This window comes from Melanerpes formicivorus, unplaced genomic scaffold (assembly GCF_026170545.1).
Source record: "Melanerpes formicivorus ecotype bairdi unplaced genomic scaffold, bMelFor1.0.p_v2 SCAF_8, whole genome shotgun sequence".
In the NCBI taxonomy this organism is placed as follows: Eukaryota; Metazoa; Chordata; class Aves; order Piciformes; family Picidae; genus Melanerpes; species Melanerpes formicivorus.
The window spans coordinates 28206421-28228305 of NW_027142360.1; the positions used below are offsets into that span (position 1 = coordinate 28206421).

At 55.7% G+C, this 21885-nt stretch overlaps 1 protein-coding gene across 5 annotated transcripts in view; it reads right to left on the reverse strand.

Moving 5' to 3' along the window:
• Nucleotides 1-7465: 7465 nt before the first annotated feature.
• The window catches only part of ITPR2 (inositol 1,4,5-trisphosphate receptor type 2), a 171733-nt gene continuing 157313 nt past the window's right edge, over nucleotides 7466-21885 (reverse strand). For 4 of the 5 annotated variants that reach the window (XM_068142875.1, XM_068142874.1, XM_068142878.1 and 1 more), the window contains 2 exons: nucleotides 11381-11542; nucleotides 7466-10704 (listed from right to left, as the gene is read on the reverse strand). In XM_068142875.1, coding sequence (XP_067998976.1) covers nucleotides 10618-10704; nucleotides 11381-11542 — 249 coding nt within the window. In that variant the 3' untranslated portion in view covers nucleotides 7466-10617. Of the gene's footprint in view, nucleotides 10705-11380; nucleotides 11543-16944; nucleotides 17009-21885 lie in introns of those variants that run through there. The other variant, XM_068142876.1, reaches the window with a different exon arrangement.

A 21885-nucleotide genomic window follows, 5' to 3' on the forward strand; every position in this document is an offset into this window, starting at 1 on the left:
GGATGTATTTTTTTAAACACACATTTATAGCTGTGCCTCCAGCACAGGCTGCATCAGCACAGGCTGCACCAGCACAGGCTGCACCAGCACAGCAGCTCCTCCAGGACCATGTTTTGGTGGCTCTGTGTGAGTGCCAGCAGCCAAACCAGTAGCTGCTTCGGAAACCAGGCTGGACCTGCCCCTGCCAGTGCCCTGAGGGCACAGGAGCAGCGGGGCCAGGGGGACCACATCCCTGTGCTGGGTGATGAAACCAGGACAGGCCTCAGGGCAGCCCAGTCTGCACTAACCTCCCCTCCACGTCACACCACCCACCACAGACCTTCACCTGCCCAGACATGAGGCTGTGTCCCTGCTGGTCAGGGGTGCCCACATCTCTGCTGCCCTGCAGAGCAGCACATGGGTGGAGGGGCAGCCAGGCCTGGATATCCCCCGTGGTAGCTCACGGGGGCTGGCTGTGCACGTGGGGATTAGGGTGCAAGCCATGCAAACCATGGCTGTCAGATCCTAATAAGCAGCTTAATTATGCTGCAGCAGGCCGTGGCCAGCAGAGCTCTGAGAAGCCATGCTGGGCACAGCTCCCTCAGCACCAAGGCACAAACTGGAACCCAGAAGGTTTCACTTGGACACAAGGGAAAACTCTCTTGGTGTGAGGGTGCTGGAGCCCTGGAGCAGGCTGCCCAGGGAGGTTGTGGAGTCTCCTTCTTTGGAGAGCTTTCAAACCCCCCCCACCCCCACCCCGGACATTGTGACCCTGGCAAGCTGCTTTAGGTGAGGCTGTGTTAGCAAGGGTGTTGGACTGGATGATCTCCAGAGGTCCCTTCTGGCCCCAGCAGTCTGTGAATCTGTGGCTGTGCCCTTACCTGGCTGCCCTTTGCTGTACCAGCTATTGGTAGCTGTGGCTGGAGGCTCTGGCACTGGCAGGCTGTGAGCTGGTGAAGCCCCATGGGCTGCTGAGCTCCTCTCCTCTCAAGGGAACAACTTCTCCAGCTGCAGCAAGAAGCTCACGGCTATGATGACCTGTGCTGAAGGGGTGGAGGGAGGCAGTCCCCTGGCACCAGTGAGGCTGAAGGCCTCCCAGGGTGAAGGACCACCCCTCCCCACCGCTCCCCAGGGACAGGGTTGGATACATCTGCTGATGTCCAGCTTGCAGCTGTTTTCCCTCAGCTCCCTTCAGTTACTGCCCAGAAACTGCACTTCAGCCTTGTGGCTTCCAAGTCCTTCAGCTGCTTCTCCTGTTTGTGCTGAAGGAAAAAGGACCAAAGCCTCAGCTGAGTGTTGCTGTTCCAGGGGACAAACAAGAAGAGCATCACTGCATTTCCTTGGCTTGTGCCTCATGAAAAGATTGAGAAAGTCTCTTAGCTTCTGGAGAACCTAAACACAGCAGTTCAGAGGGCACTGCTGGGATGCTGCTCCAACACAACCAGCTCAAAGCCTCAGTGCAGAGCAAGCTCAGGGCACTTGTGAGTGTGGTGCACTTGTTGGAGAGCAGGGATGAGGCTTCCCTTCCCCAGCTGAACTTGCTCCTAATGTTCCAAAGGGAATGGTGCCTCTAAGCTGCAGTGGCTAAGTCTGAGGTAAGGAATTTGCTTCTCGCCAGCAGCCTGGGGCTGATGGAATTCCTGCTCTTGGCCACACAAACCCTGCTGCCATGCAGCCCAGAAATGACACAGGAACAGAACTGTTTGGGGCAGAAAAGACCTCCAGGATCATTGAGTCCAACCATTCTCTAACTCAACAAGGCTGGAACTCTGGTGACCAAGTCACCTCTTCCCTGAAAGGGTTCTCAGAGCCTGGCACAGGCTGCCCAGAGAGCTGGCTGAATCCCCACCCCTGGAGGTTTTTCAGTGAGGCAGAGATGCAGTGCTGAGGGCCATGGTTTGGCACCAGCCTTGGCACTTAAGGAATGGTTGGGCTGAGTGATCTGATCCAAGTCTTCTCTGAGCAGGGCTGTGCCTACTGCAGCTTCTCCCTTCCGTGCTCTCCGTGGGCTTTGGTCTCAGTGCTGGGGATCAACTCCAGGCACCAGAAACCAGCCCAGGCCCCATTGTCTCCTCTACACTTCATCCACCACCAACGAAAGTGCCAATCAATACCAGCTGGGCTGGGCTGCTTGTTTCAGTGCTGAGCAGCAGCTCTTCTCTGGCAGCCTGTGACTCCCTGCTGGGCTCCCCGAGCCTGCTCAGTGATGTCCGCATGAAAATGCAAACCAACTCCTGGCTTGGGGACCTTGGGTGGTTTCCTGCACTGCAAACGGGACAGATTCTTATGGCAGTGGAGCAAGTGACCACCACTGCCCCTGCCAAGAGCATGCTGAGGAGCCACAGCAGCCTGGCCTGGGGACCTGCAGCCCTCCTGCTCTTTGGCACTCACCGGTCCCATGGCTGCTTTCCAAACCCAGCACAACTGGCAGGAGAAAATCAGAAGCCATCTCCCACAGGTCAATAATTCTGGGTTTCAGATGGTTGCCAGGGCCAGGATGGCACCAGAGTAAGCTATCTGAGATGTCACCAGCTGGCAGCAGCTCATTTCCCAGCACAGCGTAGCCATCGTTCCAGGTGCTGGGGACCTTTGCTGGGTCACCCCTCAGCACCAGGCTGGTTCATGATGCACCATGGAGGAGGTGGAGCCTCACTGCTGGACTGTGCAGGTGGGTTTGAGCCTGATGTGGGACATCTGTCCTGTGAGGTGTCACTCTCAGCCTGGGGTGCACTGGGGTCCACCAGGGCACCATGCCCATCTGGGGCCATCCTGCCCTGCTGGGGCTGCCAATGGGCGAGCATGACTTCGTTGATGCCTTTAGGAACCCAGCTGGTGTGAGCTGAGGCAGTACAAACCAGTCCTGCTTCTAAGAGGAGGTGACACCTCTGGGGCTACAGCCCAGGGCTCTGCATGGAGTCAGGCAGAAAAGGTGGAAATAATTTGCTGTGCACCTGGGGAGCAAAGAGAATTCATCAACCAAATGACTTTCCCCAGCCTGCCACGAGTTCCCAGGCACCAATGAGCTCCTCCAGAGCCACAGGGGGCAGGTGGGCAGCACCTCTGCCAGACAGCCACAGCTGCAGTTTGCAGCTTCCTTAGAGCCCTGCAGTGGCACACAGCAGTCAGTTGCTTCTGCCCTGGTGGCCTGAACAGAGCAGGTGACCTCCTTGTGCCTCGGAGTGGCCACGAGGAGCTGGCTCCCAGCAGCAGTCAGGGGCAGGCCTGGCTCTGGCCAAGGCAGTGTGCAGTGCCCGCCCTGCAGAGCTGCATCCCTTCAGGCTCCCTTGGTGGGGGTGCCAGCCCCAAAGCCTTTGGAAGCCAGGGAAAGGCTTTCAGAGGTTTCAGGTCTGGGCTCCTTGCTTCCCTCCAGGCTTGCACCTCTAGGTGAGAAGGAAAGCACAAAGGGAAGTGTGGAGCAGATGGCTGCAGGCAACATTTAAAAATACCAAGGCTGTTTCTAAATGCAGATCACCAGATCCAGAACAGCCCTGGGCAGCCTTAGCTGAAGGTTGTTTGCTGGCAAAGGCAGGAGGGGTGTGCAGGACTTGGGCAGTCCTGAGGACACAGATCTTCACTCCTTCCTTCCAAAAGGCTTGCTGAAGGCTCCTGTGTGAGTGGTGACAAAGGCAGGTGGGATCCACGACCCTGTTTCACCCCGAGGAAGGTGAATTGCTGTGCTGGAGGCACAGGGCAGAGGAGCTGCCTGGCATCCTGACTGCCCAACCACCTTCTCCTAGGGCTCTGCCTGCTGCTGTGGATCCCCATCACCAGCAGTGATGGTGCCTTGTTCCCTTCGTGCCACTGCAGCTGCCACAACTTCTGTCTCCAAAGGCTTGTCCAAATGGGAGAATCTGCAGGCACCCCAGAAGATAACTCACCCTTGGCTGGGGGGCTGTAGCTGCGGACCTCCAGCAGGGGGAAGGCTGCTGGAAAGGGAGCTGCCACCAGTAAAACCAGGTGAAATGAAAGACATCTCCAGAAAGGTCTGGGACCACGCCAGCACCAGACTCGGTGTCAGTGCAGCTGGGCCACATTCAGCCCAGGACACAACTTCGTGCAGCTGGGAGGCGATGGGCTGGGGGGTAGGCACAGGGCTGCCTGCACAGGCTTGGGGCCAAAAGCTGAAAGCAGCAGGCGAGGCCAGGTGCCTGGGGAGGTGGCCTGCTGCCACGATGCCTGAGCTGCAGAAGCTTCACATGCAGAGAGTGCAGCAAACTGGAGTCTCCTCTCCTGGGGAGGTGGGAGCCAGCTCGGCCCATGGGCAGCCAGGTTTGAGCTGACTGCAGCACTTGGGCTGGGGCTGGAGCCAGCCAGCAGGCACAGCCCACGTCCTGCTCACTAGAAGACTTCCAAGGCAGCTTAGCTCTGCCTTTGCCAGCTCTCTGCCACAGCTCAGAGAGAAGCAGAGGGCTAAAACTCTAAGGCATGCAGCATAGCAGGTGTGCCAGTGGCTGGCCACGATGGAGTTCCACACTGACAAGTTAGGGAAGAGTTTGATTATCGTTTGCTTTTCTTTCCCCCTCCTGCCCACGCCTGCAGCCCCTGCTCTCAGCTGGGCCCGAGGCAGCAGCCTCAGCTCTCCACAGAAGCTGGTTTTGTGGCATTTCCAGCCCAGCCCCAGCCAGCAAACACAGGCAGCTCTGCAGGACAGTTTGTACTCAGTAACTTTCCAGTCCAGTTTGTATTTCTGTAGTTATTTAGACTTGTGCCAAGTCTGCTGCACTCATTCCCAGCGAGGTGCTGTGGACAAACTGTCTAAACCCCCCAGACTGCAGAGACCAAGGACCCTGAGCCCTTCCCTGGGCTGGTAGCTCCTGGCTGAGTCTTCTGAAGAGACCCAAGGGTGACAAAGCCGTGGGCAGCCACCCTGTGATAACAGCAACTCTTCACAGTAACTCGAAGCAAACTGCTGGTAAACCCCAGCAGTAGAACCACCATTCCTGAGAACATTTCTCTGTACCCTGGAGACCTTCCCTTGAACCTCCCTTCCTTCCCTCCCTTTGGTTTTCTGCATGGGAGCTGTGTCTGTGACTCCTTGCATTTGCAGCTCTGAGTCTCAGCTTGGCATGGGCAGCCTCCCAGCTGAGCATCCAGGGACTTGGGCAGATGTTTACTCCTGCATGGGATGAGCATGAGGGCTCCAGGGACTGAGCTCTCCTCTCCTGACTCCTCCTTTGCAGCAAAGCCCTGCCACGGGCAAGGGGTCTGAATTGCCCATGGGGTGCTCTGTGCTTTGCCCAGGGCTGCAGCCAGTCTGCCCTTCCTGCTGCATGCCAGTGCTGCCAGTCACCCCCAGGCCAGGCTGCCTGTGAGCAAGCCACTCACACGGAGCACGTACCCTGGGCTCACAGCAGAGGCAGATGAAGGCTCAGGAGGCTTTGCCTGGAGGCACCAAGCATCCTGCCGCCGCTATCCAATTAGGGTGAAACCTGTACCAGGCGGAGCTGCTCCAGCTCCCTGCTGGGCTGCAAATGGGCCTGACCCCAGCTCAAAGCCAACAAAAGCTGACCTGACAGAGCCCAGCAAATGGAGCCAGCTGCCCTCTTCCAACACCGGCTCAAGACTGAAAATGGGTTTGTGAGCCCTGTTTGGAGATGACCCCGTGCTCTGCTGGACACAGCTGTGGGTCTCTGCAGCGCTGTCCGAGCTCACACAGCTCCTGGGTGGAGGCACAGCGCCATGGTTGGGGACAGCAATTGCTCCTAAGGAGGACTGAGGACTTCAGGCTGTTGAAGGTCACTACACAAACCAGTGACAACGTGCCAGAGCCCACAGGTCACGTGGCAAACCAGTGCCAGAGAACCACAGAATCACGAAGGCTGGAAAAGACCTCTAAGATCATCCAGCCCAGCCATAACCCCACACCCAGTCAGATGCTGAGTGTGTTAGATGGCAGCATGGCCTCTAAACACAGCTATCCTAGCCCGAAGGACACAGCCCTGGCAGTGTGATCATGCTCCTACAGACTCACTGCTTTGGCTTCTCAGGCTCCATGGTCCTGCATGTGCCCAGCACTGACCCCACCTTGGCAACAGCAAACACAGGGCAAGAGATGGGATCCATGGCGCAAGGCACTGATGTAAATACACCCAAAAGGGAACTGCTGCCTGCTTGCAGAGAGAGCACAGCATTGGCCTTGTGCAGCTGCCTGCTTCGGCTCAGAAACAGCAAGTGTGAACCAGTGTGAACCAGTGTGAACCAGCATGAACCAGTGTGAACCCGTGCAACCCAGTGCTGCAGTGCAGGACCCCTGGAGCTGGGGTCCCCTGGGATGTTCTGTGCACAGAGGGGACCTGCAGTGCAGCTGCCTGCAAACACAGAGCCACACCGTCAGCTGCTCCTGCAGGCAGCCTGGGACAGCAGGGGCTGGCAGCCTCCAATCTCAGCGCTGTCCACTTAAAAATAACCCTGGCAGCCCTCCCCAGGAGAAAGCACCTCCTTCCAAAGGCAACATCCCTGCCTGCAGATGCTTTTGTCACAGCAGCAGCCATGGTGGAAGCAGGGAAGTCAAACCGGCTTGAAGGACACAGGGGCAGGAGCCTGCTGCTGCCTGAGCAGCTCAGGCAGATGTCTGCTCCCTGGAACACCTTCTGAATGTCCTGAGGTGGGGGCTGCTCTCTTCTCCCAAGTGACAGGATGAGAGGAAGTGGCCTCACATTGCACCAGGGGAGGGTTAGGTTGGCGATTAGAAGAAATCTCTTTGCTGCAGGAGTGGTCAGGGATTGGCAGAGGCTGCCCAGGAGGTGGTGGAGTCCCCACCCCTGGAGGGGCTCAAGAAATGCTTTTCAGAACGATCTTAGAAACCCAGTAGCAAACAAACTCCTTTTAACCTTAAAGCCACAGGGAGATTAGAAAGGAAAGTGAATTCTACTGCAGCCCTCAGCAAGCTGCTCTAAGCAGTGCACAGGAGCAGCAGCATGAGCTGCTTAACAGTGAGAAACAACAATGAAATATTAATCAATAAGAAAACTCCTAAGAAAGGTCTCTTTTCCTCCCAACTCCTGACTGTGCACTACACACCACTGGGAAATAGCCCAAAAGCTCTGGGCTGCTGGACTTCTCCTGTCACAGCTTTGTGGGGCGCTTCCTTTTCCAGCAGACCATGGACTTCTGTCAGCTGAGAGACAGCAGCCTTGGGCTGCCTGTCCTCCTCAACCCGTGCACCTCAGAGACAGGGCAGAGGCCCTGGTCTCTCTCTCACAGTGCTACCTGAAGAAGCTACAGAGAAACAGAAAATGAATCCAGCAACAAACTCTCAGGCACAAAGGCAAACAGCAGGAGTCACAGCAGCCCTGCACGCTTCAGCCGCTGCATGGGCACCACCTGAGAGCTGCACGGCCCAGAATCACAGCATGGCAGGGACTGCAAGGCACCTCTGCAGATTATCCAGCCCTACCCCCCTGCCACCAGCCTGTGCTTCCCAGCAGTCTCCAGGTCGGCAGCAGCCCCCCTTGCCCCTCAGCACCAAGAAGCAGTGAAGCAGGGGTGTGTAAAAGGGCAGGCTTTATTGACAGCAACACCAGCAGCTAGGGGGCTCAGTTACCTATGGAGACTGCAGCCGCCAGGAGCTCCTCAGTGGGGATGTCTCTGAGGCATGACAAGCTCTGGGGTGTTGCAGCTTCTTTGCAGTGGGTCCAACAGGTAGGGTAGATGCTGCCTGCCCCAGTTGCATTACACACAGACAAACACAGCCCCTGGGTTCTGCTGTAAACTCGCTGCTGGGGCTCCTTCAGAGTCTTTAAGGCTTGGTTAGGTGGCATCCCCTGCTGCCACAGACTGTGGAGGGCTCTCTCAGGAGCTATCAGCAGCAGAAAGGCATCAAGGCAAAGGCTGACTGGCATCTGTCACCTCTTTGCTTTTGACACTGTAGCTGCCCCTTCCACAGAACAGCATTTGGGGACACTGGGATGCCAGACAGAGAAAATATTAGCTGCAGGCCTGAGCTCAGGGCACAGCTGCATGGAGTTCCAGGTTTTCTCAGCCCCCACCCCTGGCAGAAACTTCCCTTGATGTGTTTTTTGTGAGTGCAGAGAGGTACCAGCCACCTGCAGGATCAGTCAGATGCCCACCCCTCAGCAAGCAGCCACCACTGATTTACCTGATCAGCAACTCTGCTTTGTGCTCCTCAGCCTGGGAAAGAGGCAGCTTGCTGTTGGAAAAGAAGCTGTGAAACCAGTCTGCATTAACACAGCTGCAGGGGCTGCATCTCCACCAGCTTAGGACTTGGTTTGGCATGCAACATCTTTGGCTTGCTGATGTGCCACAGGTCTAGCCAGGGGCAGCTCTGGCTTTACTTACAGCGGTTGCTGTGTGGTGAGGGGCTGATGGAAACTCCCAAACTCAATTCACTGTCAGTCTCCTGGTGCTGGACACTACCTGGCACATTTGGTACAACCAGCTGGTGCACAAAGCCCCCACCTCAGTGCCAGGTGAGGCTGTGGAAGGGGCTGGTAATGCTGGAGCAGTGGCACCAGAATCTCACAGGCAGTGAGTGTGAACCAGAGGCACAGCCCCAACCTGCTCCAGAGCACTTCAGCTGATCCCTGCAGACCACTGCTCCTCTGCTCTCTGCTGTGACTCTGCAGCTTCCCAAGCTGGGGAGCAGGCATCTCTCTGGCCTTTGGAGAAGAAAAGGTACCTCCAGCCATGGAAACAAAGCAGTTGTTGCCCAACTCAGCCCAGCTCCCACTGCTCTTGCCTCCAGCTGTGGTGAGGTTGTGAGCCCAACACAGAGGGGCTGCAGAAAGTTTAGTCTCCAACCACATACCTTGGCCTTGTGCCATTCCTGGTAACCACCTCAGAACGTGGAGGCAGAGTGCTGGCTGGACCTGGGAGGACTTACAGGAGAAGCAGCCCCTAAAGCTGGCAGTGGCTAGCACCTCTCACAGCCAGGCTACTCTGCAGACTGAAGGCAAGGCAAGCAAAAGAGACTTTTCTTTCCACAAACCACCCAAAGCTCTGCTTCCCTCACGGTGTTTGTGAAGGACACAGCTGAAGCCCATGGGAAATGTTTTCAGGGCAGAAGATCCAGCCCCTAGTCGATGTTATTTGTATCTCAGCCACCTCCCAGGCACAAGAAATGGGAGCTGACAGCTTCCAAGGACAGGTTTGAACTTGGGATGAAGAGACAGAAACGTCCCTTCCTTCCCTTTCCCCTGGGACTGCCGATCTGAACTGTGCCTTACATAAGACAAGGTTTCCTCAGGGAGGCAGCAGCCATGGTGAAGCCAATCACATTCATTAATAATATTCTCAGCTTTGGTCAGCATGGGTTTCATAACAAAATTAAATGTCACAGGGGGAAGTAATTGCCAAAACATGGTGGTGCAAAAAGTGACTCCATGGAGCAGAGGTCTGGTGCACCCAGGACAATGAAGTGACCAAAGCCCACTCAAAATGGAAGTGAATGAGGACCACAGCTCCCACTTGCACCCCCAGATTTCCTCCCACGAGAGACGAGCCCTCCTGGGCTCTGTGGGGACCCTGCCACTTTCCTTGTAGCCATCACAAGGAGTGCAGGACACGGCAGAAACCTGCACAGTTGACTTGGCCTCCAGGAGAGCCGGAGGCTGGACAGACAACTTGTCCCCCCCAGCCAGGCCAGCCCTGCCAGCCCCTGGCAGCAGGAGAGGCAGGCGAAGCACAGGGCCATGCTCTTCCCTCAGAAGGGAGCTGGCAGAGGATGGGGCTTGTTTACAAGGCAACTCCTGCTGAGGAGGAGTTTATGGAAGGTAATGACACCATCACAGCTCCACACAGACAGACACTGGTGAGCTTTTGGAGTAGAATTAAATCCCAGGCATGCTGCAAGCTACAGAGAGGATGAGTTTTGTTTCCTGAGCTCTCCCCTGGAACCTGAAGATAAAACACAGTTTAACTAACTCCTCAGGATGTGAGATTTCAGGGTCACATTAGTGGAGAAGATCTGAGGCCAGGAGAAAGAAATCACTTCCAGTTCTGTTGTCAGTGTTCCACAGCTGTAGCTGCACTGTGCTCTGTGGTATAAATAAGGCATTGCATGGTGACAGCTACAATTCCAAAGCCTTCATGTTTCTCTTTGCAACCCTTTTTCCACATTTTGCCCTTTCTTTCCCTTTGTTTTCCCAGTCTTTAGAGGTTTCTCCCCTTTCCCTCCTAGCAGAAGTTACTTGAGGCAGCTGACAGATCCAAGGCAATTAACAAAGAGCAGGTGCCAAGCGAGTGTGACTAATGTTGCTATTTGGCAAAGCCAGAAACGACCTCCCTTGACTCTGACCCAGGCTGCTGTGCCTGCACCAGTACAGCATTCCTCCTCCTGCCCATCCTGGTGGTGCCAGCGCTCTGGGGAGGGGTCTGAAGCAGCTCTGAGGGTGCAGCCCAAGACCTGAGGGCAGCCGTCTGGGGCCATGGCGCCAGGGCAGCCGAGAAGGAGCACAAACCAGCTCCCCCCTAGCCCTGGCACTGGAGGCTGTGGTCCCTGTTCAGCCATGACAAACAGCTACGAATTGTTCCCAGAGCCGCAGCACTTCAGGTCCTGGCGCTGGGTTGTTTGTAGCTGTGTAACAATAGGCACTGTTCGGCTGCCCTCGCTCGCAGTGCGGCAGGGATGCTGAGGGAAGGCCAGGCACAGCTTCTCCCCGTGGCATCAGGGGGGTGGCATCAGGGTGGGGGCATGTGATGGTTCACATGGGCTGTGTTTGATCCCAGGAAGCCCAGCCTCTGCTTGTTCTTCCTTTGTTCTGTCATCTAAGGTGGCAAGGCAGAGAGAGAGAGAGAGAGAGAGAGGGTTGAGATGTTTGTTCTCCCCCCCTTTTCACTCTCATTTAGCAGTCAGAGCAGGGCAGGCAGGAGCCAAACAGGAGGGAGTGGAATTCTCTCCTTCAGCACTGAACACCACAAGTGAGAGGAGCCTCTGGAGCAGGGATCTGTTCCCTGTGGGCACTGCATCCCCATGAGTACACCAGGAGAGCACAGACTGGGCCAGAGAGGCATGAAAAAAGCCCACCAGGCCCCACAGGCTGGGTGCAGCACATGCAGGGTGCAGCACACACACAGGCTGCAGAGCAGGCTGGGTGCAGCACATGCAGGGTGCTGCAGGCCTCCCTGACTCCATCAGCAGGCACTAGAGCTGAGACTGCATCTTGTTCACTGCTGGTGCCACAGCACCTGCAGGAGCAATCCCCCCAGTGCTGCTCTGGATTCCCCCCTATCCTCTGGACAACTTCCCAGCTAAGGCCTTTGGCTTCCCTCCTCCCCTGTCTCCTGCTGTCACTGTCAGAGGCCAGTTTCACCCCGACCCTCCTGGGTGTATCTGCTCAGAAGCTCACGGGAGCCTTTCCAGGACAGAGTCTCTCCTGTAACCCTGTCCTGCTGTGCCTGGCTGGCAGCCAGCGCATCCACCCAGCCGCTGCAGGGTGCTCACCTGCTCCTTGAGCTCAGCAAGCTGACTGGAAAGCTGCTTCACAAGGGCCATGGTCGACTCCAGCCTCTCCTGAAGGTTCCTGATCTCGTTCTGCTCACTGTCACCATCGTTGCTGACCAGGGACATGGCTCTCATCCGAGGGAACCAGTCCAGATTCTTCTCCTGCGTGGGGATTAGAGAACAGGAGTGATGCTTACCAGGGGCCTACACAGCGCTGCAGGCTGAGGCTGGGCAGTGGAAACTCAGCCTTCCAGTGGCTGACACGCAGCAGATGAGCCTCAGGAGCAGTAAATTCTGCAAGCATTCTCCACAAGCATTTCTGTTCTTGGTGCTGCTCAGCCAGAAAGAAGGCAGCAGCTGGGAAACCTTGGTTGCCCACAGCTGCAGCATGGGCAGTGCTGGCACAGTCAGCTGTGGCTCTGGCATGCAGAAGCTGGGTCAGCTCTGGGGCACTCCCCTGGCCCCCAGCAGCAGAGCCTGAGTGCTGCCTGCACTTTGCTCTCAAGGGCATGCAGGGACACAGCTCCCCTCTGCCTCTGCCCCTGGCTGGCCTCCACCCTGCCGTCCCTCTGGCAATGCCAGGGAGCCAACATCAGCAAAGCAGGACAAGCCAAGGTCCTCTCCAGACTGGCCTGCACTGTGATACTGCAGCACAAGAGGGACCATGGACTTGATCCTAAAGGTCTTTTCCAATCAAAACAGTTCTATGGCTCCAAGAGAAGCAGGCCCTTGGATCCAGCTGCCCACAGCAGAAGGTTTGGGGTGCTGGGAGTGGCTCAGGCTTCAGTGTGCTGTTGAGATTCTTAGCTAACTGCAAGCACAATCTACGGCCAAGAACCAAGCCCTACACAGAGCAGCACTGAGCTGGGTGTTCTGTGGCCTCAGGCTGTGATCTTAACCATCACAGCAACACTGCACAGTGATGCTGTGAGGCAGAAGGTGCTGCTGGCAGCACCAGCCTGAGCTGCCTCCGTGGCCTGGGGGCACAGATACCTGTGTGCAAGGTGGAACAGCCAGAGCAGGCCCTTGTGTGTGAGCCAGGAGGAGTGGCACCAGGGGCAAGCCACCCAGTTTGGCTTAAGGCATGAGACAAAGGCAAATGGTCTTGTAGCTGGCAGTGCTTGCATCAACACAGCCTGCCTGCACCTTGGGCAGTGGCAGGATGTGGCTGGGGCATATGCATGGAGTTTTGCAACAGGCTTCAGTGGGCACGGGCATGTGGCACCTTCAGGAGAGCCAGAACCAGCTGAACAGTTTCTGCCCATCTGCTGTGCTCTGAATAGCACTGCAGCAAAAAGAGAGAGGAGGGAAGGAAAGGAGGGAAAGGGGGGAGGGAAGGAGGATGTTTGCCCACTGCTGGCTGCTGCCTGTTACCCAGGACAGGACAGAAAGCAAAGCCATTAGAATCTGGGCTGCTTTAGAGCTCAAAACTCTACCAAGCTGTTGCTGCCCTGCGCTGCTGCTCCAGTGAGAAGCTGCTTGGGGGTCAGTGTGCTCCTCTGCTGCACCTGGCAGCCCAGGGCTCAGTCAGCTGGCCAGGCTGGTGCAATGAGGCCTCCCTCCTCCTGCCACCTCCTTGCTGGGCCTCCTGACCTCATTATGCCAATGTGCTGTGGCCGTGCCTGATGCCCTCTGCAGAGGGTCACAATTCATCCCCATCAGAGCCTGCCAGGGCATGGGGAAGGGGCACAGGCAGGGCTCCTGCTCCCGTGCCCACTGCTCTCACAAGCCCAGTGTTCACCTCTCCCCCGTGTGCTCCACATTTCCTTTGCATTTGTGTTGGCTGGGCTCTAGCAGAGCCCTCCCCATGTGCCCAGTGGTCAGCACAGGTGTGCTCCCCCACACCAAGCCTGCTCTGTGCACAGGGCCTTCCTGCATCAATGCCTTTCTTTACTGCAACACATTTGCCAGCAAATCTGTCTGGCCCTGCAGGCACAGAGAGTCAGTTCCAAGGGGCTGCAGTGAACAGAGCTGCTCTTGTGCCTGAGCGTTTCCTGGAAAGCTCTGGAGTCTGCACCTAGCACAGCTTCTCTGGCCTGAAGCACCTGAAGATGCCAAGTGCAGGGCCATGGGGGCCAGCTGAGGGAGCAGGCTCACCTCACACCAAAGTGCCTAGGCCAGGCTGCCCAGGAGAGCACCCTGGCACTCCATTGCTGTGGTCCTTGTGCTGGCCAAGTGCTGCTGCCAAGACTGTGACTGGCATTTTGCTGGTGTTGATTGCAATCTGCCACTCCCTCACTCCTCCAGGATGCAAGGCAGAGACCACCAGCTGTCCTGGAAAGCTTCTCCCTGGCCCTGCAGCATCCAGAGGACCAGCACACAGCCCTGTGCTGTGTCATGCCAGCTCAGTGGGCTTGCCTCTCCTGAGGCTCCCACTGTCTCCTGCTGCCCTGCTCTTGACACAACAGTCTCCTTCCTGGGAAGAGGTGAAGACAGGGACAGGGCACACTGCACTTCACCCGCTGCCACAGGACTCTGCGGTGCTGATGGCAGCCCTCCTGAACCAGCTGCTGGCTCACCTTGGCCACCAGGAGCCCCAGAGTCACAGGAGCTCCATGACAGATTCCACCCAGTTTTGCCTTCCCAGCAGTGCTGGGATAGCCTCTCCCATAAAGAAGCCTGGCTGCGCTTTAGCTACAGACCAAGAGCTGGGCATGTGGGGCCAAAATGTTGGGAGAGACCAGCAAAGACTCGATCTAAAGTCTAAGATGTTGGTGGCTTTATACAGACCAGAGACTGTGAAAAGATGCTGCTGACTTCTGTAGCTTCTCCTGGCAGCACAGAGGCAACAGGTGAGAGCAGCTGTGGCAGCCCCAAGCACTGTGCTGGGTGCAGGACCTTGCAGTGTCTGCATCCAATGACATCCAGCCCATCTCTGCATCTTCTTCATGCACAGCATCACAGAGGTTCAACACTCAGCAGCTCAGGAGGAAACAGCTTTCACAGGATCACAGAGTGGGAGAAGCTGGAAGGCACCCCTGGAGCTCATGGAGCCTACCCCCCTCTGCTGAACATGCTCAGGGGGACACAGAGGCACCCTGTGAGTGCTCAGCCCCAGGGGAGCTCTTCTGCCTTCAGGGTAATCGCCTGCCAATTAACTGGGGGTAGTTAACACCTTAGCACAGCCCCAAACATTGGCTCTGGGACCCCAGTGTCCAGCAGCTCACAGATGCTGGAGCTGGAACCTGCCTATGCTACTGCAGGTGACCCTGCTGCTCCCTGCCTGGCTGCTGTGGAAGAGACTGCAGGCTGCCAGCTGTCCTGCCTTGGCTGCTGCTCTCAGAGACCCAACCATGCTGCCCAGGGAACATCACACAGGCAGCCTGAACCCTGCTTAGAAGTGAGAGGGCTGCAGGCAGGGAGCAGGGCAAAGCTTGTGCAAACAGCTGCCCCAGGACTCGGCCAACAGCCACCAGCCTAGCACAAGTTGCCATGGCTTGGGCATAAAAGATCTCACAGAGGGTGAGGTTTGTAGATGGGACACTTGAAAATGAAGCAGCTGCCTGGGCACAGCTTTAGTTGTTAAGGTGTACAGAAACTTTCTTTCTGAACAACTGGGGCTGGAAGCAGGATGTGGCTGCCTGGAAAAGCCCTCCCAGATCAGCCAGTCCTCACGTTCCTTTCTCAGCTGTGGGTTTCTTCTGCTCTTGCAGCTGCTCCCTGCCACCTTACCTCTGCCATCACCCAGAGCTGCGAAGCTGCAAGAATCCCAGCGGTGCCTTTTGAAGCAAGGATTTGGTGCTCAGTATTTGTGCCCTTAAACCAGATCTCGTTCTAGATGTGTGCAAAACATGAGGCTATTTTTCCACCTTCCTGTGTTTTTGTGTTGTTAGTGGTTACAGGACGTGCTTGAGGAGAAGCAGTTCAGGTTACTCATTCAAAAGATTTGGATTATTTCTGATATAATCCCTGGATCTGTGCATACCGAAACATCTGCTGCAGAGATCAGACAGCAAGTGTTCTTGGCCTTTCTCTTTCTCTTTTGTTAAGCAGATGTTGTTGATACAAAAGGCAGAGCTGTAAATCACAGCCTGCATGTGGACACAGCCTGTCACTGCCGGGCAGCAATTTACTGTGGCCAGAGAGAGATCTGAAGCAGCAATGAATCACTGCCCTGCCGACGATTCACCTGGGGCTGCTTTCGATATGGTGACATGCAGGGCATACATCCCCTCCTCCTGCTGCACTGCACAGGGCAGTCCTGGAATGGGAGAAGGGCTGAGCTGCTCACACAGCCCCACCACTGCCCACAAAATGCCTCTAACTCTGACTTCTGTCTCCTTCTCCTTCCCCTGCTGCTCCCAGCACCCCTGAGCAGGTTCCCTGCTCCCTTTGCCTGGGCTGGCACATGCCTGGCTGGGTGGCAGTGGTGTTCCTGCTCCCTTTATCTGTGCTTCAAGGGCCCAGGACAGTGATGCTCCCTCGGGCCCTACAATTCCTGCCATGCTGCTTGCACTAACGAGCTGGAGCTACCCTCCTGTTCTCCTGCCAAACCTGCTGACAGCCTGCTCCAGGTGCTGCAAGCCAGGCAGCAGCCACCGACACCCATCCTGCTGCCCTGCAGTGTCCTGTCCCTGCTGGGGACAGGGCATGTCAGCTCCTTGCAGACCTCTGTGCCACCCACTGCTATGGACACCACATCCTGCCCCTCTTTAACTTCTGGAAGTGCTGCTCTGGCCCAGTGGGTCAGGGTCTAACTCCATCCTCAAACCACGACCTCTGCTTCCCATCTCTTCCCACACCATCCTGGTTTCACATTTAGCTTTAATTCTCCAGTTCTGCCACCTTGCATTTTGCAAGGCTTTAGCTTCAATTTGGTGCAACAGAATCTGTGGGAAACACAAAGGCTCAGCAGGAGACCCCTTTTTCAGAGGCTCAGGACTTGACCTCCTTCTCAGCCGGCACAGGCAGAGCCTCCCTGATTGCCGAGCCATTGTTCTGGCTCAGGATGCTGGGCCAGAGCTGAGGCTTCTGAATCCCGAGCTGAATGTCCCTGCTTTGGGCCCTTCTTGACTTTGATCTATCATGTGTGTGGTGTGCTAAGAAAGGACAGTTTCAAGAACAACATTTTCTCCTTTTCTCTTAAAATGCAGCAGAATGATCTCCTGTCCCCAGGGGCTCTGCAGCACTGGGGTGTCAGTAAGGCTGTGCTCACACACCTACCATGCACAGAATGGTTTGGGCTGGGAAAGATCTTCACTGTCATGTGCATGGGAGCAGTCTTGAGGGATGTGGGTGAGCCCCAGCCTCAGCAGAGCTGGAGAGTGGTTGGATTTGGTGACCTTCAAGGTCTTTTCCAACCCAAAGCATTCTGTGGTTCTGCTCCCTCTGCACAGTGGGTGGGAACCAGCAACACTGGGCCCCCGAGGTGTAAGATGAAATCCCTGAGGGTTGGTGTTCCCAGAGGCTGCAACCAGTGATCACTACAAAGCCAGCAGGGTCCTTTGTGAACCTTTACCTGCCTGGGCTACATTTTCCTGCAGGGCTCCTGCTGGAAGGGCTGGGGACACACTGACGAGGACCCTCTGTGCAGACCTGCTTTGTGTTTGGAGCCCAGCATTTACCTGAGGCTGGCTGTGCTCAGTCACAATGCAGCTTCTCTCCCTTGCAGAAACCTGGAGCTGCAGGCTGCAGAAGAAGCAGAGACGAAGCATTTGAATCCCATGGCTTCACTGAAGAGCAATTAAGCTGCCTGCTTGTTTTGGAGGCTCTGCAAGGCTCCTGGTGCCCCAGGCTCACAGGAGTGCAATGTGAGTGCCGACCTGCCGGGTTCTGCAGGGCGGCTGCAGCTGCGTCCAGCCTGCGTCTATCGGATGCAGCCACATCACAGCCTCCAACAGATTCCTCCCTCTCCAAGTGCCCTGGGAGGCAATGGTAAAGCACTTGGTCAGGGCTTGCTGGTGGTGACACTGCAAGATTTCATGATGTAAGAAATACATCAATGCCATTTAAATGGAACAAAAGGGTTCATTTTCTTTCCCCTGCAGAGCATTTTTAACCATCTTCTCAACAAATTTGTTCAATAAATACTTCATGAACCAAATATTCTGCACTCTGTCCCACAGATACAATTGGCCAGCCTGATTGATTTGTTTCTCTACAACTAATCTGATTTCTTTGGGCTATACATCACCTTTGTTATTAAAGATGATGCAGTCCTTGTCTTTTATCATACACACATCCAGCACCCTCCAAAGGGAGATGATTGCACGAAGGAGGCTCTGCACCCAACAGCAAAGGGCTGACACAACCAACCAGATGGTCCCCAGAGGCATGACAGGACCCAGGTCCCACACAGGCAGACACTGATCCCTGCAGACTAACACTGGCTGATGGACTTCCCTCCTGACAGACACAGGGAAGAGGAAGCTTCACCACATCTCTGGCACTGTGTGAGAGCAGCCAGCTCCCCAGACCTTGCTGTCTCTGCACTGTGAGAATTCAGAGTCATAAACCCACAGAAAGGTCTGGCTTGGAAAAGCCCTTTCGGATCATCCAGTCCAACCATTCTCTAACCACAGCTCTGCCTCTCTGAAACACCTCCAGGGGTGGGGATTCAGCCACCTCCCTGGGCAGCCTGTTCCAGGCTCTGAGAACCTTCAGTAAAGAAGTTTCCTCTAATGTCCAACTTGAGCCCCACCCTGGTGCAACCTGAGGCCATTTCCTCTCCTCCTATCACCTGGCTCCAAGCAGAACTACATTTTTGTAGCCCTACCCTGTTCTCCTTGCAGAACCTCACTGCTACAATTTTGAGTCCAACCTACACTGTCTTTGCTTAGGCACCAACCTCAAACTCATCTCCCTGTTCCTTTACTAACCCTCCCAACGCCTCTGGGCAAGCCTGCAGCCCTCCCTCTACTCAGCATCTGCAGTTACCAGCCTTGGCCGTGGACACACTTGGAGTCTCTTTCCCCTTGCAAGCAGCCAGCAGCTCAGTCCCACTGTGATGCAAAGCCCAAGAGCTGTTCTCACACATTGCAATGAGGTTCTCAAACAGTATCAGAGTTTGGTGTTTGTTGCTTCGCCCATAGGGCAAAAGCAGACGGATGCCATCGACACGCTTCAGGATCTGCTCATCGCTTTGTTCCTCTGAGGCTGAGCTTCTTACCTCTGCCTGTGACCCCAGGCAGGGTCACTTTCCATCAGGCAAAGCCATGCAGAGCCAGCCCCAGAAGAACAAGGCTCTGCTCCCAGCAGGATCCAAGTTCCACAGTGGGTGCCTATCCAGGGCGCTGGAGAGCCTTCCCATCGCTGGAAACCACAGAATCCAGGTCTGCCCACACACAGCTCCATCTCAGGCCACATGCTTCCCTCACCAAGGGACAAAAGATGGCTTTTGCAGCCTGCCTGGCACGTTCCCAGCTGCAGTCGCTGGCAGGTGGAGGCAGGAGCAGGCTCCAGCAGGGAACCGCAGCCTGCGTGCTGCCAGCAGCGCTGCTCGGCCTGCGGCTGGCCAGCTGGAACACCTCCACCGCATCCTCCTGGGGACCTGCCAGCCTCAAGGAACACAGCCTCATGGCCAGGCCCCTCCTCCAGGCTTCAGGGGCTCCAGCAAACAAACCAACAGGAACCTGACTCAGCTCATTCATTCGAATTTGCAAATGGAATGAAGTTGGAAGAAGGACAAGGAGGCTGTGACCACCCAAGGCAGAACTCATCCTCAGAGCAACATCGGCCTCCAAAGCCTGACTGCTGGTCAGCAGAGGTGGCCAAATCCTCCAAATAGCAAAGCAAGCTAAGCTTACAACAGAGCCACAGCACCACAGGCTCCAAAAAGACTGCACTGGGTGGCATCAAACCACTGCTCCCAGACCACAGCAGGGGGAACCCCCCCAAATCTTGAATACTTCTGGGGAGGCTTGGGCTCTGCTCTGGTACCTGCAATTGCATTACAGCTCTGGGTTCAAAGAAAGGAGGCAAAGAGAGAGAGATGTGCTGGTGCTTGGACTTGTCCCTTTAGGAGCTCACAAGAACATGAGGGGCTGAGCACAGGGGCAGCAGAGACAAGGGCACCATTGGCAGGGCCATTTCCTCACCAAGCCAGCTCTAGGGGCATGAGGTTCTCCCCACGAGCTCATCACACATCTGCCTGTGCTGCAGCACTTGCTGCTGATACCAATCCCACTCCAGCTCATGTCATCATTCCTGAAGAGGAATCAGATCCACTCTGCAAAGTACCCACAGAGAAGCTGCACAGCTCCATGCTCTATCCACACACCTCAGCTTGGCAAGCTTGGCCAGGGGCTGGAGGAAGGCCACTTGTGGAAAGAAGGCTCAGTCAGTCCTGCCAACGGAACATTACTGGCTTCCCAAACGTTCCAGAGCCCCATTGCAGCAGAGCATGTGTGTGCACAAGTCCTGCCAGCACACTCGGGGCTGCCAGAGCAGAATCCTGGTGCTGAACCACAATTCCTGACCGTGAGGAATACTTTGGTTACAGTGAGCCAGCTGAAGAACCTCAGCTCCCCCTCCCTTGGCACACTTGGAATCAAAAGGGTTCTCTGCTTCCATGATTGAGCTGTGGCAGCTGAAGGGGTCACCCTACCAGCTGTGTGCCCCTGCAGGTGTTATCCCACCTGCAAAGAGGCAGCAGAGTGGGCACTGTGTCCTCTCCTCAAGCAGTGCAGGTGAGACTGGCATGGCTCCAATGGCCTCCACTTCTCCCATTAGTGCTCTGGGCTGGGAACTCCAGAGGCTCAGGAGCTCACGTCCCTTGTCCTCCCCTCTGCTGCTCCTGTGGTTAATTGCAACAGAAGTGTATGGAGGACATCCGGGAGAGGAAACTCCTGATCTGGTCCCAGATGAATCACTGCAGTACATGTGGAAAGCACCCAGAGTGTCCTCCTGACAACCCATGGTCCTCCTGCAGCACTCAGGTGACCCTGGGCTGACACTGCTCTGGCTGGAGCCATCTCTGCACCTGTGCAGTGCACAGCAGCCCTGGTGGTGCTGAGAGCATTGCAGGCTAGACAGAAAAACCAAGAGCGAGAACTTTGGCCTTCACAGCTCAGAAAGATGAGAGCTAAAGGCTTAGAAAACCCCTGGATGTCAGAAGGGTTTTGTCTCTGAAGAAGTTCTATTCTAGGAGCTGAGGTCACCAGGCCTCTCAGCTGATGTTATTTTTGCTATGTTCCTTGACAAAGTTCAACAGCAGGCAGGCACAGCTTGTTCCACAGACCCTGCTCCTCCTCACCGCTCCTCTCTGCATTCCATCTGCACCTGCCCCCTTCCAGAACCTCCCCAGGCATGCTCAGGCTCAGGGTGCAGCAGGCCAGGGGCTGGTGTCAGTGAATTGGCTTCAGGTTCACTGCCTGACCCTGGGACAGGGTGTGACGGCAGGGGCAGGCAGGCTCTGGAGCCACAGCTGTGGCTCTGCAGGCTGCACTTGGCTGCTGCTCTCAGCTACAGGGGCAGAGAGCACAGTGTGGGTTGGAAGGGAGCTCTGGAGCTCACCCAGCACAACTTCCCTGCTGACACAGGCTCACCTAGGCAGCAGCAGCAGCTCAGGGCAGCACCATGCCCAGGCAGAGTGTGCAGGCTTCAGTGTTTCTAAAAAGCTCACCCAAGCCAGGACTGCTCCAAATGATGGAAGGGTTTGCCCTCCTGGCAGGGGGATGTCTGGGACATGGGGTACACACTTCTCTTAATTCATAATTCCAAGAAAGAAGGCAGAACAATCTCTCAAAGCAGACAGCATCTTGTCCCTCCAGCGCTGACAGGTGACTGCTGCCACCCAAAAGCACTGCTCAGAATCCCAGGCTGGTGCTGCTCAGCCTCCTCCACTGCACCCTCATGGCACTCGTGGGAATTCTGCTTTCAGGGCAGGTGTCTGGACCCCAAGCAGCCTGAGGATGAGGAATTTGCCCTGCAGGAGGGAGACTTACAGAGAAATGGAGGTACAAAGGAACAGCTGAAGAAGCTGCCAGGACAAAAGGCAGCAGTGGCAGAGCAGAACCTTTCCTTTGGCCTGACACATGGCAGTAGCCTTCACTTGAACACGGCCTGGGCTCAGAGCAGCGTTCAGCTGGCTGAGGAGTTATGTAATTGCACCAATTACAGCCAATTACATAATTAGAGTAAATAAGTCATAATATAATTAGGTGCTGTAATTATGTAGTTATGACAGGTAGCACTAATGCTGATAGAATCCATTATGAAACTTGCTGAGAACTGTGGACAGGGCCCAGGAGAACAGAACTTGCAGGGCTAAAGTCTTTCATTCCTCCAATGGGCAAAGTAATTAATTTAATTACTATGCCAGCAGCCTTTTATTTTTGCAAATGAATGGAGACACAAACCATGGGCTAATCCATATCTCTCTCTTTTGCTGCAAAAAACCCAGCAGCTAATCATCTGCTTTTTTTGTCCCCATTTATCTATTTGCAGCTACCAAAGCTGAGGGAAATTCTGCATCTACAGATTGCACCTCTGAGAAGAGAACTCTCCACGTGTGGACAGTGACCTCCCCTGCTCCAGTTATCATTAAACTGTCCCCTCTCATGGCC